The sequence below is a fragment of the Bacillus rossius genome, chromosome 1 (assembly GCF_032445375.1).
Source record: "Bacillus rossius redtenbacheri isolate Brsri chromosome 1, Brsri_v3, whole genome shotgun sequence".
NCBI classification, from domain to species: Eukaryota; Metazoa; Arthropoda; class Insecta; order Phasmatodea; family Bacillidae; genus Bacillus; species Bacillus rossius.
The window spans coordinates 77,986,924-77,999,925 of NC_086330.1; the positions used below are offsets into that span (position 1 = coordinate 77,986,924).

At 37.0% G+C, this 13,002-nt stretch overlaps 1 protein-coding gene across 2 annotated transcripts in view; it reads left to right on the forward strand.

The window, feature by feature from the left end:
• LOC134538140 (E3 ubiquitin-protein ligase rnf146-like) overlaps positions 1-13,002 on the forward strand; it is a 32,148-nt gene that overhangs the window by 16,403 nt on the left and 2,743 nt on the right. The window contains exons 2-3 of one of the 2 annotated variants that reach the window (XM_063379200.1): positions 7,162-7,428; positions 9,963-10,019. In XM_063379200.1, coding sequence (XP_063235270.1) covers positions 7,162-7,428; positions 9,963-10,019 — 324 coding nt within the window. The remainder of the gene's footprint in view (positions 1-7,161; positions 7,429-9,962; positions 10,020-13,002) is intronic. The other variant, XM_063379192.1, reaches the window with a different exon arrangement.

Here is a 13,002-nt window from a genome sequence, read left to right on the forward strand (position 1 = left end):
ATGACCTTTGGCAAGAAGCCACTCCAGTGTTAGTCTGAGGGTGAGGTAGAGAAACAGTCCACAGCTGGCTGATTCGGGTGTAAACCTGGGCCCTAATGCGAGCCTAGGACACAGCCATGCACCATTCAGTTCAGCTAGGAACACATTGTAACTCAGACATAGTTTAAGGATAAGCAGTCAGTTTTGTGATACAATTTCTAGGAATCAGACAATAACATCTTCATACAACATTTCTGACAAAAGATTTAAAGAGATTAGGAGTTAATAAAGGTTTTAACAGCAGTTTTGAAAATGTTAATTATTGGGGAAAAAAAAATGCAATGCTTTAAAGGCAGTGAGATAACAATCATGCAAAAATCTTAATTCTCTTTTAAAATAGACATTTTTGTGATACACAAACTGTGTTTATTTGTTCTCAAAGATTGTTAGTTTTCATCCAAGTATAAATGGGCTTGTGGCCAAATTTATTTCTTTTTCAGGATATTGAATCATTTTTAAGGTAAAATATAAGTTTTTATTTCTGACTTTAAAAATGTTGTTCTAAACATTATTTAAAATTTCATTTCACTGATAAGTTTCATTGTTTCAGCCGGAATAAATCTAGGAGCAATGAATGCAGGTAAATCTTTGACATGTGACTCTTTTCTCTCATGTAATTAGTTTGACTTTTAATGTCATCAATATTTTTTTAGAAATTCTTAAGATAGTTTATTTTTTTATTTAAAAATGTGGAAGTGCAGTGGTTTTTAAATGAGAATAAAATAAAGTGCACACGTGGCGGCAGGTACTGCAGTGCCGGAAGGGGAAAAAAGGGATGAGAGTTATGGAGGGAGAAAGCAAGTGAAGGTAAGAAAGACATTTAGTACACAAACTGAAGACATTATCCAATTCATATGCTCATAATCCACGTATGTAATTACATGAGAAATATTATTCATAATCTGGCTGAAAACATCCAATACTGAAACGACAATAGCCTAACTTGTGTGAAACAAATTTGATATGGCTAGTGTTGTAAAACAATGGTTTATCAAAGCATGGTTTTTTTTTCTAAAAAAAAAATCTGTTTTATTTCACAAAAAAAAGTTTTTTTTTCCATAGACACAATAAAGATTAACTGTAAAGTATGAGCTACAGTTAAAGTAAGAAATAACCGTAAAAACTAATGTTTGTTGAACATACCATAGTTTATTATAATGTAATAATATATATATATATTTTTTTAATTTGCCAACTACCCATCTTACAGGTTTAACAGCACTTAACTTCACTTCTTGGCTACAGTCATGCATGACCTGATAATTTGCAATTCACAGGCTCATTAGTAACAAAAATAAAGTTACCGTAATTTATGAGTCATCCACATATTTATTTTCGTATTTAACAGTAAATAAATGTAATATGCATACTTACTGTGCTTAACATAACCTTACTTGGTTACACAAAAGACTCATCATCGTCGATGTCTAAAACGTAATGCAGTAATTGGCCAACACAGGAAAAAAATATTCCGTTAAGCTTGCATTGATTAATATTTGTTCAATTTGGTTTTTTGGCAGTATATTTTAATATCAACATTGTATGAGTCACACAGCTAAGTAATATATTAAAATTGTTTTATGCTCTGCAAACAACTGTTGCTTTTAACGACTTGCGATTGCAGATTGCGGCCCACTGGCTTATGAGATGACGTCCGAGACCAATATTGTTTACGTGTGAAACTCGACAGTGCTGTTTTTTTATATTTTACGAAAACAGTTTTCAGAGGTAAATTTGACAAAATGCCATTTAGGCGTGGTTCTGGCAGGAAAAAAGCAGCTGTGAGTGAATTATTTACCAGTATTCCATCAAACGGTGGTAAATTAGATAGTGTTAAATGCACATTTTGTTCTTACGAACTTTCAAAATCTGGTTCCCGTATGACCAAACATATTAATATTTGCAAAAAAATGTCCCAACTCGGTGAGAGACAAGTACATTACATTGTCTTCAGGAGAAGTTACAGACCATCAAGATTCCTACTGCCTTTCACAACAAAGTCTTGCATCTTTGTTACAAAGTCCAGTAAGTTTGTAAAATGTAAACACTTCAACCGAAAGACAAACACAACTAAAAACTTTAATTGACAGAATTAGTATACCAGATCAGGAAAAAGCAAATGAATTACTGGCAAGGGCTATTTATGCAAGTAATTTGTCACTTAGAATAGTAGAAAATCCATTTTGGATAGAATTCTTATCATTTTTAAGACCATCCTTTAAAGTACCGACAAGGCATGAGGTATCTGTACCATTACTGAACGCAGAATATGAAAAAATAGCTTCACGAGTGAGTCAAAAAATTGCTGCTGCAGAGACAGTTTCATTAATGTGTGATGGGTGGACCAACATCCTAAATAAACATGTTGTTAACTTTGTGGTTACTACACCTTCACCCATTTTGTACAAGATTTTGCCAACTGGAAAAGACTTGCACACAGCACAGTACATTGCGCAAGAAATAGGTTATGTAATTCAAGAAATTGGAGCGCAAAAAGTGTTTGGAATCGTGACAGATAATGATGCGAATATGAAAGCAGCATGGGACATTTTAAAAAATGAAAATGTTTCCACTAATCTTTACACGTATGGATGTGTTGCACACACACTAAATTTACTGTTCCCTGACCTGAAAAATCTCAAAACACTACAGACATTTTTAGCTGAAGCTGTTTCTGCTGTAAAAGCAATAAAACATTCTAATAGACTTACAGAAATATTCAAAGAAAAGCAAGGTCAGCAGCGTCATAATCATAACCCTGTAACTTTAAAACTTCCCATGCAAACAAGATGGGGATCCACAGTGCACTGTTTGGACAGTTTAGAACAGAATAAACAAGCAATTAAATTAGTTGCTGTAGAAGAGGAGGCTCAAGAAGTTATTTTGAAGAAACATCCAATTCTAAAGAAGGTTGCTCTGGATGAAACATTCTGGGATAAAGTGAAAGGGTTTCTCCAATTACTAAAACCTATTGCAACTGCCATAACCAGTGTTGAGAGTGACAAACCTAAAATTTTACAAGTTGCAAGTGTTTTTAGGAAATTGGAGCTGCACTTTGAAGAAACACTTCCACAGAGCCCACTATCCAAAGCAGAAGAAGATGAAGTCAAAAAAATACTTGTAAAATGAAAAGATTTTGGTGTTTTTGAAGTTCATAGGGCAGCCAATCTCCTGGATCCACTAGCAACAGGTGTTGATTTAACACCAGATCAGCAGATGAATTTCTATTTGATTTATACATAAAATTTTTAAAAAATCATGTACCTAACATTTACATTGTTATTTTTGAGCTAACTTAGCTATTGCTTAACAATTTGATAAGTTTACTTTTTGAAAACCAGAAATTTGTTTTACCCACACAAAAAATTTGGTTCTTTGCCAGGTATGACTTGAGCACTTAATAGTATAAAAATATGACCTAATTTTCTAATTCTCATCAATTAATTTGCTACGAAAGAATAATATACCCCCATAAAGTACCATAATTATTTTTTTTTTAAAAAGGCGTAAAACCATTTTTAAAATGTTACAATCAATCGTCACCTGAGACCTTACACAACATAATAATAAATAAAACCAAAATATTAATATACTGCTGAAACTTGTGCTACAACAATAATACACAATTTACTCTACTTTAATCTTTCTAACTAAACTCTTCATACTTCTCTCAACTATGAATTAACTTAAATTTATATTGTTGCAAAAAACTAAAGTCTGCATAGTTCAATTACTTCATTTTCTTTTCAGACTGAAGCTACAGAAGTTATATTTGAGGCTGCCAAAAAAATGCCTGGGATTGATGAAAGTGCAGTGCTAATAGACCTTGCAAATTACCGTGCAAAAAGTGAATTTGTAGCTGTGTCTCGCACGCTACAACCAGTGATATGCTTGTAACAGATGGTTACGACTCATATATCAGAGCCGTAGAGTATAGTGACCCTTGGCCAGGGGAAAAGAAACCCAATAAGCAAAACACCCATATAATTCTCCACTCGCCCTCGGCGAAATCCTTTTTATTTTAATTAACACACAAAAGCTCACGCATTCTACAAGGCCTCTCAGATGGGCTAACATAAGGTGATTAAATTATGTTGTCGCATCGCAAACATCATCATCGTTATCACAAGGAATGAGCAATATGGTTTACACGACTAATGAAGGCCTATGATATTAAATGACTAGGATACAAATACGCCAGTTACATACGTATACAATCTTATTACAATACGTATATATATCACAGTAAGGAATTACGTTTAGATGTCGCGGCCACGACAATAAATGATCATATATAGAATCTCAAAAGGCTCATAAGACATTAAGTACAATAAATATAAACGTGGAATAGTCAAATAGGCATGAGGCGTGCGGATCAAGATCAAACGACCCTACGAAACAAGCCCGCAATCAAAGAACGTTCAAATTCCCGGAAACCAGAACAAGACGCAAATAGGATACTATATAAGGCAGACATAACTACGCATAATTACGGAAATATTGCGCAACTAACAACCGCTCATGGTAGCAACAGGCAAAACAGCAAGCAATCAAAAGGGCAAATCAAGAGCATCCCACTATAACCAAAAGATACGGCAAAAATACTGCCTTACGAAAACGAAACATGACTTTTCCAAAGTGAATTTCTACAGGTGGCGGCCGAAACGGAATTTAGAAAAGTAGGCACACAACGATACGTCACCTTAAGGCATGGCTAATGGCACGGCCACCTCGTGCGACGACAATCCTGAGAATATACCAAAGAATTACCCCTCAGGCCAGCTACTGCCGAGCTCCGCACCCCGCATCCTACTGATACTAACTTTTCTAAGAGCAACTAAAATAATGAACGAGACCCAGCGCACGCAGCCGCTTTTAAGACCTCGCAGGTGGTGCTCAGATCACTAAGGCGCTAGAGGGGAAGGAGGAGTGGGGAAGAGGGGAAGGTCGCCGATCCGACGCATGCGCGAAAGTCAGGGCTAAGCGCCCGCTTCAAATTTTTCAGCAAAACTTTCTTTTGGGAATCAGTTTCCAAAATAACGCCAATAACTTGGTGGAAAGGATTTTGCAACAGCAGAGAAGTTTCAAAGTTGGCAGTAAGGTTTTTGGAACTTCCTGCAACTTCAGCTTCCTGTGAAAGGAGCTTCAGTACGTATGGTGGAATTCACACAAAAAAAAGAAATAGGCTCACCAATGAATTGTGTTTATAGCACACAACTTAAAACTTCGGAAAGAAGATGTAGACACAAGCGTGGCACTGGCAGCTCATGAAGCCAGCCCCAGTCCTCGACCTCAAGCGCTATCCGTCCCGAATGTAGCCAACATGGATGAAGATGAATCGGATGATTATTCGGTTTGGTCGGTTCCGGTTGACAGTGAATCTGATACTCGGGAGGATGCGTCTGAGTCAGAAGAGATGGACTTTTAAATGTGTGTTGCGGGGACGGAGTGTACTATGTCTTATTGTCTTGTGTTGTGGACTGTGGTTTTTTTATTTGTAGTTTTGGAAAAATTATTTTGTGTATGTTTTCTGACCTTTGGCTATGAAGACTATTGGCGGATAGATTTTTTTTTGCCATGATATAACATTTAATTATAGTGTTTGAACTTACTCTTATTCTATTTGCTTTGTTTTCTGTGCTGTGAAAGAGTGAAACTATACCAAACAATGCCTTAGTGTGTTTCTCGAGAATTACACTTTTATTTTTTATTGTTATTTTTTTTAAATAAAAAAACATGTGCCTACTTAGTCTAAACTTTATATCACACATAAACTTATGTTTAAATATTTAACTAATGTCTCGTTGACTATTAGAAAGGTAAAAAGGAACTTATTTTTAAAATGAAAAAAAACCCAAAACATAAAAAAAACTAGGGCCAAAATTTTTTTTTCTAAAAAAAACATGTATTTTTCAAAAAAAAAATTTTTTTTTCATTTGCAACACTAGATATGGCAGAATAATATTTTGAAATTAGTACTAACAAACCTTTTTGATAATGCAACAAACAATAATGAAGTATTCAAATACGATAGCCATTGTTTATTCATTTTGTTTTATCTGTGAGTTTTATAGCTTTAACAAGTAAATTTTGTAAAAACTGCAGTAGCGATAAGCTATCAATGCACAGCTCTCCATTAATCTAAAATAAAATTTTGAATCTCATTCAAAGACAATTAGTCGATAATCCACTCAAGTATTAATTACATGCTCCTAAGCCACGGGAAAATGGATATGTGATTTCATCGCGACGCAGAGGTGTTTCAGGAGGAGCTACAGCGAGAGGTTGAGGCAACTGTATCAGAAGTCAGTCATGTTCACGAATAATGTTGCACCGAGTTCACGGATGTGCTGTGTGGATAGTAACTTTATAAAAAGGTTATTGTATCCCCCCTTTCTGCTGCTTCTTCCATTAAACAGAGGTGCCCACCCCCCCCCCCCCCCACCCCAAACACTATGACTCACCCCCCTAACCTAATGATGGGCCCCCCCCCCCCCCCGAAATTTTTTATGCCTTTTTCTCGATTTACTCAATTATTTTATAATATTATACTTTTTAGTATTATATTTTATCACATTTTGCATTAATTAAAACTGATTTTCTAATAATAATTTTGGTCATATCAGGTAATATTTCCATCCTGAACCGACATATGCCAAACTGCTTTTGTTGAGGAAAGTGCTGGGTTGCCAATTTGATTTACAAGATCCCTTTCAATTATCAAAGCACCAGAAACGTATTTTCACATTAGAAGCTATAATTCTGTAAATAATATATACATTTTTCTCGTCTTTTAACCACCCCCCCCCCCCCCCCCTGAAATTTTAATGACACAGTCTGCGTCGTTACCCCCCCCTTGTGGGCATCCCTGCATTAAATTGTAAACAACCTACAACCGCACTACTCTCTCAGTTTGTGCACGGCTTTGCATTAGAGAGTAGTTATTTTTAAATTTTTTCCAATAAATTCTTTTTTTAATCTTAGTATTGTCTTCCTGCCAACTCCTTCACCTGTTTTAGAAGAATGAATTGTTAGGATGGTTGCAGCCGCACGTTTAGTGCCACATGTGAAGTGTGCTGTGAAGGAGGGTGTGCAATACAGCACGGCGCGGTGGGTGTGCAGGCGAGGAGCAGGCTGCGGTACCGGCCGCGCTGGAGTGCGCCATCTGCCTGCAGATGTGCGTGCACCCCGCGCAGCTGCCATGCGGGCACGTGTTCTGCTTCCTGTGCGTGAAGGGCGTGGCCAACCAGAGCAAGAAGTGCGCCATGTGCCGCCAGGAGATCCCCTCGGACTACCTGGAGCGGCCGCAGCTCCTGGAGCAGGCGGCGGGGGGCAAGGAGGCCCCAGGCTTCGACGACGGCCACCAGTGGTTCTACGAGGGCCGTAACGGTAGTTCTCAGATTCCTGTTTGCCGTAGCCTTCGTGTGATCCTGCTGCGAGTGGGGACAAGTTTTTATGGTTTTATTTTTAGCTAGTTTCAATTTTAATGTGGAATATTTAGATTTCACTGGTTTTATTTTTGTAAAATTTTATTTCATTTATTTAGTGCTATAAGCTGGAAACTGCATGTTGATTTTCATTTTCATCCAACATTTCACGAATTGGAAGTCTTTTTAGCGTTACATAGTGTATTAGTTTGCATTTTGGTTGTATTTTGTGAATAGACACTATTTCAGTGTTACTTTACTTTTTTTTGCAATTCACCATAAAATGTTGTCCCTAACAATGGGTAAAAGCTACACACACTATCAACTTAAAATGCTCAAACTGCTCTTCTGTAACTGCCCTGAAATGCCAGAATTGTAAACATTTATTTCTTACAATTACCTGATTCTCGTGTATATATTTAATGACATATACTTACAAGCTTTTATAAAACAATTTACATAAATAATATTATTATACGAGGGGTGTTTGTTTTAGTAAGTACCGTTTGAAATTCAGCCACTGCACCGCTGCGGTTGGCATCCATCCCGCGCATGCAGGCTGTTTACCTACATTCGTTGGCAAGCTACAGACGCCATTTGAGAATCCCGCCGACTGTGAAATACGCGCTGTGATTCAATTTCTTAGTGCTAAAGGCATGAAACGGCTGAATCAGATCAGTGAAGTATATGAGAAAACACCAGATCAGTGAAATGTTTGGAGAAAACATTATGATCGATGGAATGGTACAGAAATAGGTTGTAGCTTTTAAAGATGGCTGCAATAACATTCATTATAAAGAAAAAGTAGGCAAATTTCTGTCATGACTGAATATTTGGTGCAGAAAGTTTACAAAGTAGTGAAAGAACAGGCACGATTTCGTCGTTATCTGATGAGTTTCCTCGCGTCTCAGGAAGTGTTTTCTATGCAATTGTGACCGAATGCTTAAATTATCTAAAGTAATGCTCATGCTGGGTACCAAAAATGTTGACAGAGGTACATTAAACCAAATGTTTAGCCAGTGCGTTGACTTTCCTAGAGTGGTACAGAGAGGAAGGTGTCTATTTTTTAAGCCAAATTGTCACAGATGACGAAACATGTTTGGCTTACGTTACACTGTAATCGAAGCAGCTAACCATCGAATGCAGCATTCAATATCAACCATGAAAGTGAAATTTAAGCAAACAATTTCAGCCCAGAAAATCATGTGTACTGTGCTTGTGGATTTTTTGCCTCATAGTGACACAAATTCTACAATATATTGTGAGACCTTAAAATACCATGCTGTACAATCCAAAACAAAAGGTGTGGCATGCTGAAGGGATCATTTTTCTTCATGACAATGCCTGGCCACACATGGCTAATAGAACTCAAGATCTCATCGCATCATTTCACTGGGAACAACTTAATCACCCTCCATACAGTCCAAATCTAGTGCCCAGTGACTCCCACATTTTTCTGTATCTGAAGAAGCATCTGGGTGGTCAGCGTCACAACAATGATGTTGTTGTTCAAAACGGCTGTGCTGCAGTGCTTGTTAAATCAGGTGCCACACTTCTATGAGGATGGGATTCAAAAGCTGGTCATACAATACGATAAATGCCTTAATATTGAGGGACATTATGTAGAAAAGTAGATTAAGGTGCAGGCTTTTATGTAAAAATAAAATTGTTAAGAAAGGTCTACTTGCTTTTTTTTTTATTTTAAAGTGGTACTTACAAAAAAAACATGCCTCGTAGTTACAAATATATTTGTCATGAACTAAAGCCTTTTTCACGTATATAACATTTCAGATATCAAACCTTTGCCTTTCTACAAATATTGTAATAGGGACAAAATGGTAAACTGGTAAGAAATACACAAGACAAGTGATGCCAGCGAACCTGGTGGTGTGGAGTGTACCTATGTTTTAAGTCTGTTAAAATTGGTTTACAGTAGTGGAGTGTAAAATAGCTTAAGAGAATACAGTAAATTGACACGTGCTTTGCCAATGCTAATTGGTCAGAGTTTCCCATACTGTCCTATTTGTTCTATTACAGTATTTGCTTCCCATCATGAATCGCACTTTACTGCCCCTGACCTAAGCCTTAAAGGACACAGTTGTTAGCAATAATAATATGCATGCAAGCTTTACCAACATGGATGCAAGCCGTAAAGTCACAAACACAAGCCATAGTGTCATGAGTGCTAGCCTTCCTGTCGTGGGCACGAGCCGTACTCAATAAATGTGTTTAGGTACATTCAACGGTTCCTTACATTCATATTGTGTGGCAGTAGTGCAAAATGCTTAAATAATGTTAACCTAATAGAAATGGAAAATTTGTCGTTTCTTCTTTCTTGATATACAAGCAACTACAGCTTTAAATCAGTGTCAGACTTGCTGTAAGGCTGCTCTCTTTTTTTTGTTTGTAAAGTAGCAGTTTTCCCTGTCTGATTGTTTGCCGCATGAAGAAGTTGGCTGTCCTGGTGGTAAAGCATGCTGGTTGGTTGTCCCTCAGGTTGGTGGCAGTACGAGGAGCGCACCAGTGAGGATATTGAGGCCATGTTCAAGCTGGGCGAGGCACGGTGCGAAATGTTGATTTGCGGCCAGCTGTACGTGATAGACTTTGAGCGCAAGCAACAGTATAGGAAGTACGACCCAGCCAAAAAGCGCAGGATCAAGCGGGACTTGAAATCTGCTCAAAAGAAGGGCATTGCAGGAATACGATGATGCCGACCCAATCATCGGCGACAGCCCTTGGGACAAGTGAAAATTAGTGTGTTTACACAAGTTGAACAAAAAAAAATGTTCTAAATCAAAATTAAAATGAATCTCGGTGCTTAAATTAGAAAGACTTTTAGATACTGTCAGTATTGATTTCATTTGAATTATGTGCTATTCATCGTTTTGCTTTCTACTTTTTATTAAAGTTTTAATACAAACAAAAATTTATTTTTGTAATTTATGCATCCTCTCCTTATATCATCCCTCACTATGCTTATCTTCTAGTGTGACCATGGGAAATATAGGTAAAAATGTCAGGTAGACTGTTTATAAAGTATGTTTTTGAGAGGGGCAACGTGTAATCAAGTATTTTTGATTATATTACTGTTTTTACAGCTACTGACTTATGCAAACTTTTTTTGAACAATCAGCATCCTGTAGCCATGTTGGTAGAGCTTGACTAAGACTGAATTAGCATCATTGACTGCATAAGTACCCACAATTGAGGCTAAGAATTAGGTACTTTAAGTATTATTTTTAATATATTTTAACCTTAAACTGCAGATTGCCACAGTAGACGTTAAATGCTTGGCTATTTCACAAAGTTACATTTTCACTGCTATAGTGTTATTGTTATCAGTTAAAATATTTGTGTTGTTATGTTGCTTTTGGTTGCCTGCGCTGCAATTACGAAGCTCTCCACTCCATTCTGTGTAGGCAGCCAGGGTTTAGAGAAAATAGAAAGAGTACACATCTAGCATTAAGCTTATCACAACTTGCACTAGGTTGGAAAGATGGCCACCTTAAGGCAGCTAGACAAACCTTCAGCGAAGGTATAATTCTCTTCCAAGGCTGGAATCAGTGCCATATTCCGGGCCCATCAAGTAGGGGTATGCAATGATGGTGATTGTAGCTTCCATCTAACAAATTTTTTTTTTAGGTTGCTTCAAATTGTACAATTTTAGTTTACAACCTATTTATTGTGTTACTTGTACAAGATTAAACTCTTTTTTCTAGATAAAATTGCTACAGGGTAGTTTTCTGTGGTATCAGTTTAATTGTGTACATACATAAATATAGATATAATGTAGTTTTTCGGACATACGCGATTGCAGTTTTGCACTGTGTCTGATGGAAAAATTCCAAAAAACAAAAATATGAAGATAAATATTCACAAAAAATAAGACTGAATCAACTGAAGGCGGACAAACGGAACGAACAATGAAACTAAAAAAGTATTATGGACAACACAATGACGACAGCACGGACAAAAAAATTTCAACCTCTATAAATATCAGCCAGCACAAGATTCCATTGAAGTAACTTAGTCGTGAAAAATATGTATAACGACACAGACAACAAACCTGGACAATGCAGCAAACATAAATACAGCAACAAAGATAAACAAGTACTATAGACAACACAATGACGATAGCACTGACGAACACAGAAGATTTCCAATGACAACAGTTGCGACGTTTCTGGAACTGTCATCTGTTTCCGTCACAAACAGACTGATATTAGAATCATACTGCCATCCGGGACATTTAGTGTGTGCGAGACCAGAAACCAAAGTTGCTATAACTCGCTTGGTGCATTGTAAAGCAGGTGCACCCCACACTTTTCTTAGAATCACTTGGATCAACGGGCGGGGTGCGTGTCTAGTGGGATAGGTTTGGCACACGGATTGGACACTGGAAAACTGGGTTTATATATGTTAGAGCTCCTCTCCTTGCACAGGCAATGGCAGGTAAGGGCTATTCTGATTGACAGTGCACAAAAGGGGTGATGACATTATTGGCTGATGTATTGCTGTGAGGGTTGTTAGTTTGCATCTGAGTTCTGTAGTAAATTGGTTTCTGTTTGAAACATTTTTGAACATTTTTTGTCTGTGCTGTCATTGTTGTGTTGTCCATAATGCTTGTTTAGTTTCATTTTTGGTTCCGTTTGTCCGAATTCAGCTGATTGTCTTTTTTTTCTGTGAATATTTATCTTCATTTTTTTTTCCGGACAACTGCAATAGCGTCTGTCCAAAAAACTGAATTAAATCATAATTCCCCATTGCATGAATCATTTAAAGAACATACATGAATATTGTCTGGGGTGGGAAGTTCAGGTAGCATTTTGCCACCCCCTTAACTATGCCCTTGGTGTAAACGTATAAAATGTCCTGAAGCACTCGGGGAAAGTAGCCCCAGGTGAAAGCAAGGTTGCATTGCACAGCTTTGCTCCAAATCAGTTGGTTACCGAGTGTTAGTGATGCAGAGTGCTGGAGTGAATCATAGATCCTTGTCTGCAATCACTGTCATCAAAGACCCTGCTCTTAGAAAGATAGGGAAGGATGAAAGAGAAGCAGATGATTTCAGGAATCCAGGAGAGAGCAGAAGAATAAAGCTTGTTCTAGCAGGAGAGATATGGAAACTGGAGGTAGATAAATGACTGCATCTATGGTATAACAGTGATTGTAAACAAAAACGTAGGTAAATTGTAAAGTAAATGGTTTAACTTGTTAATATTCACAGATGGGATAAGTGTTGAAATAGTTAAGTTTTTAAAAATGTTTACTGCATTTATTGAATTTAAAAATCAAATATTATAAGCAGGAAATTCACCATTCGTGAAATGTTATACACAGGAAATAAATACAGTGTTCTTTTGGAGGAAATGTTGGGACTTAAAAAATATTTTATAAGCAGGAAAACATTATAACAGGGTTCTACTGTACATTAATTAGAAAATAAAATTATCAAAATAGCTTAACATCCGACATCAATTCAAGACTATCAAGCATACCTATGACAAATTTTGGGTGATTAGAAACAGGCCTGTAACAC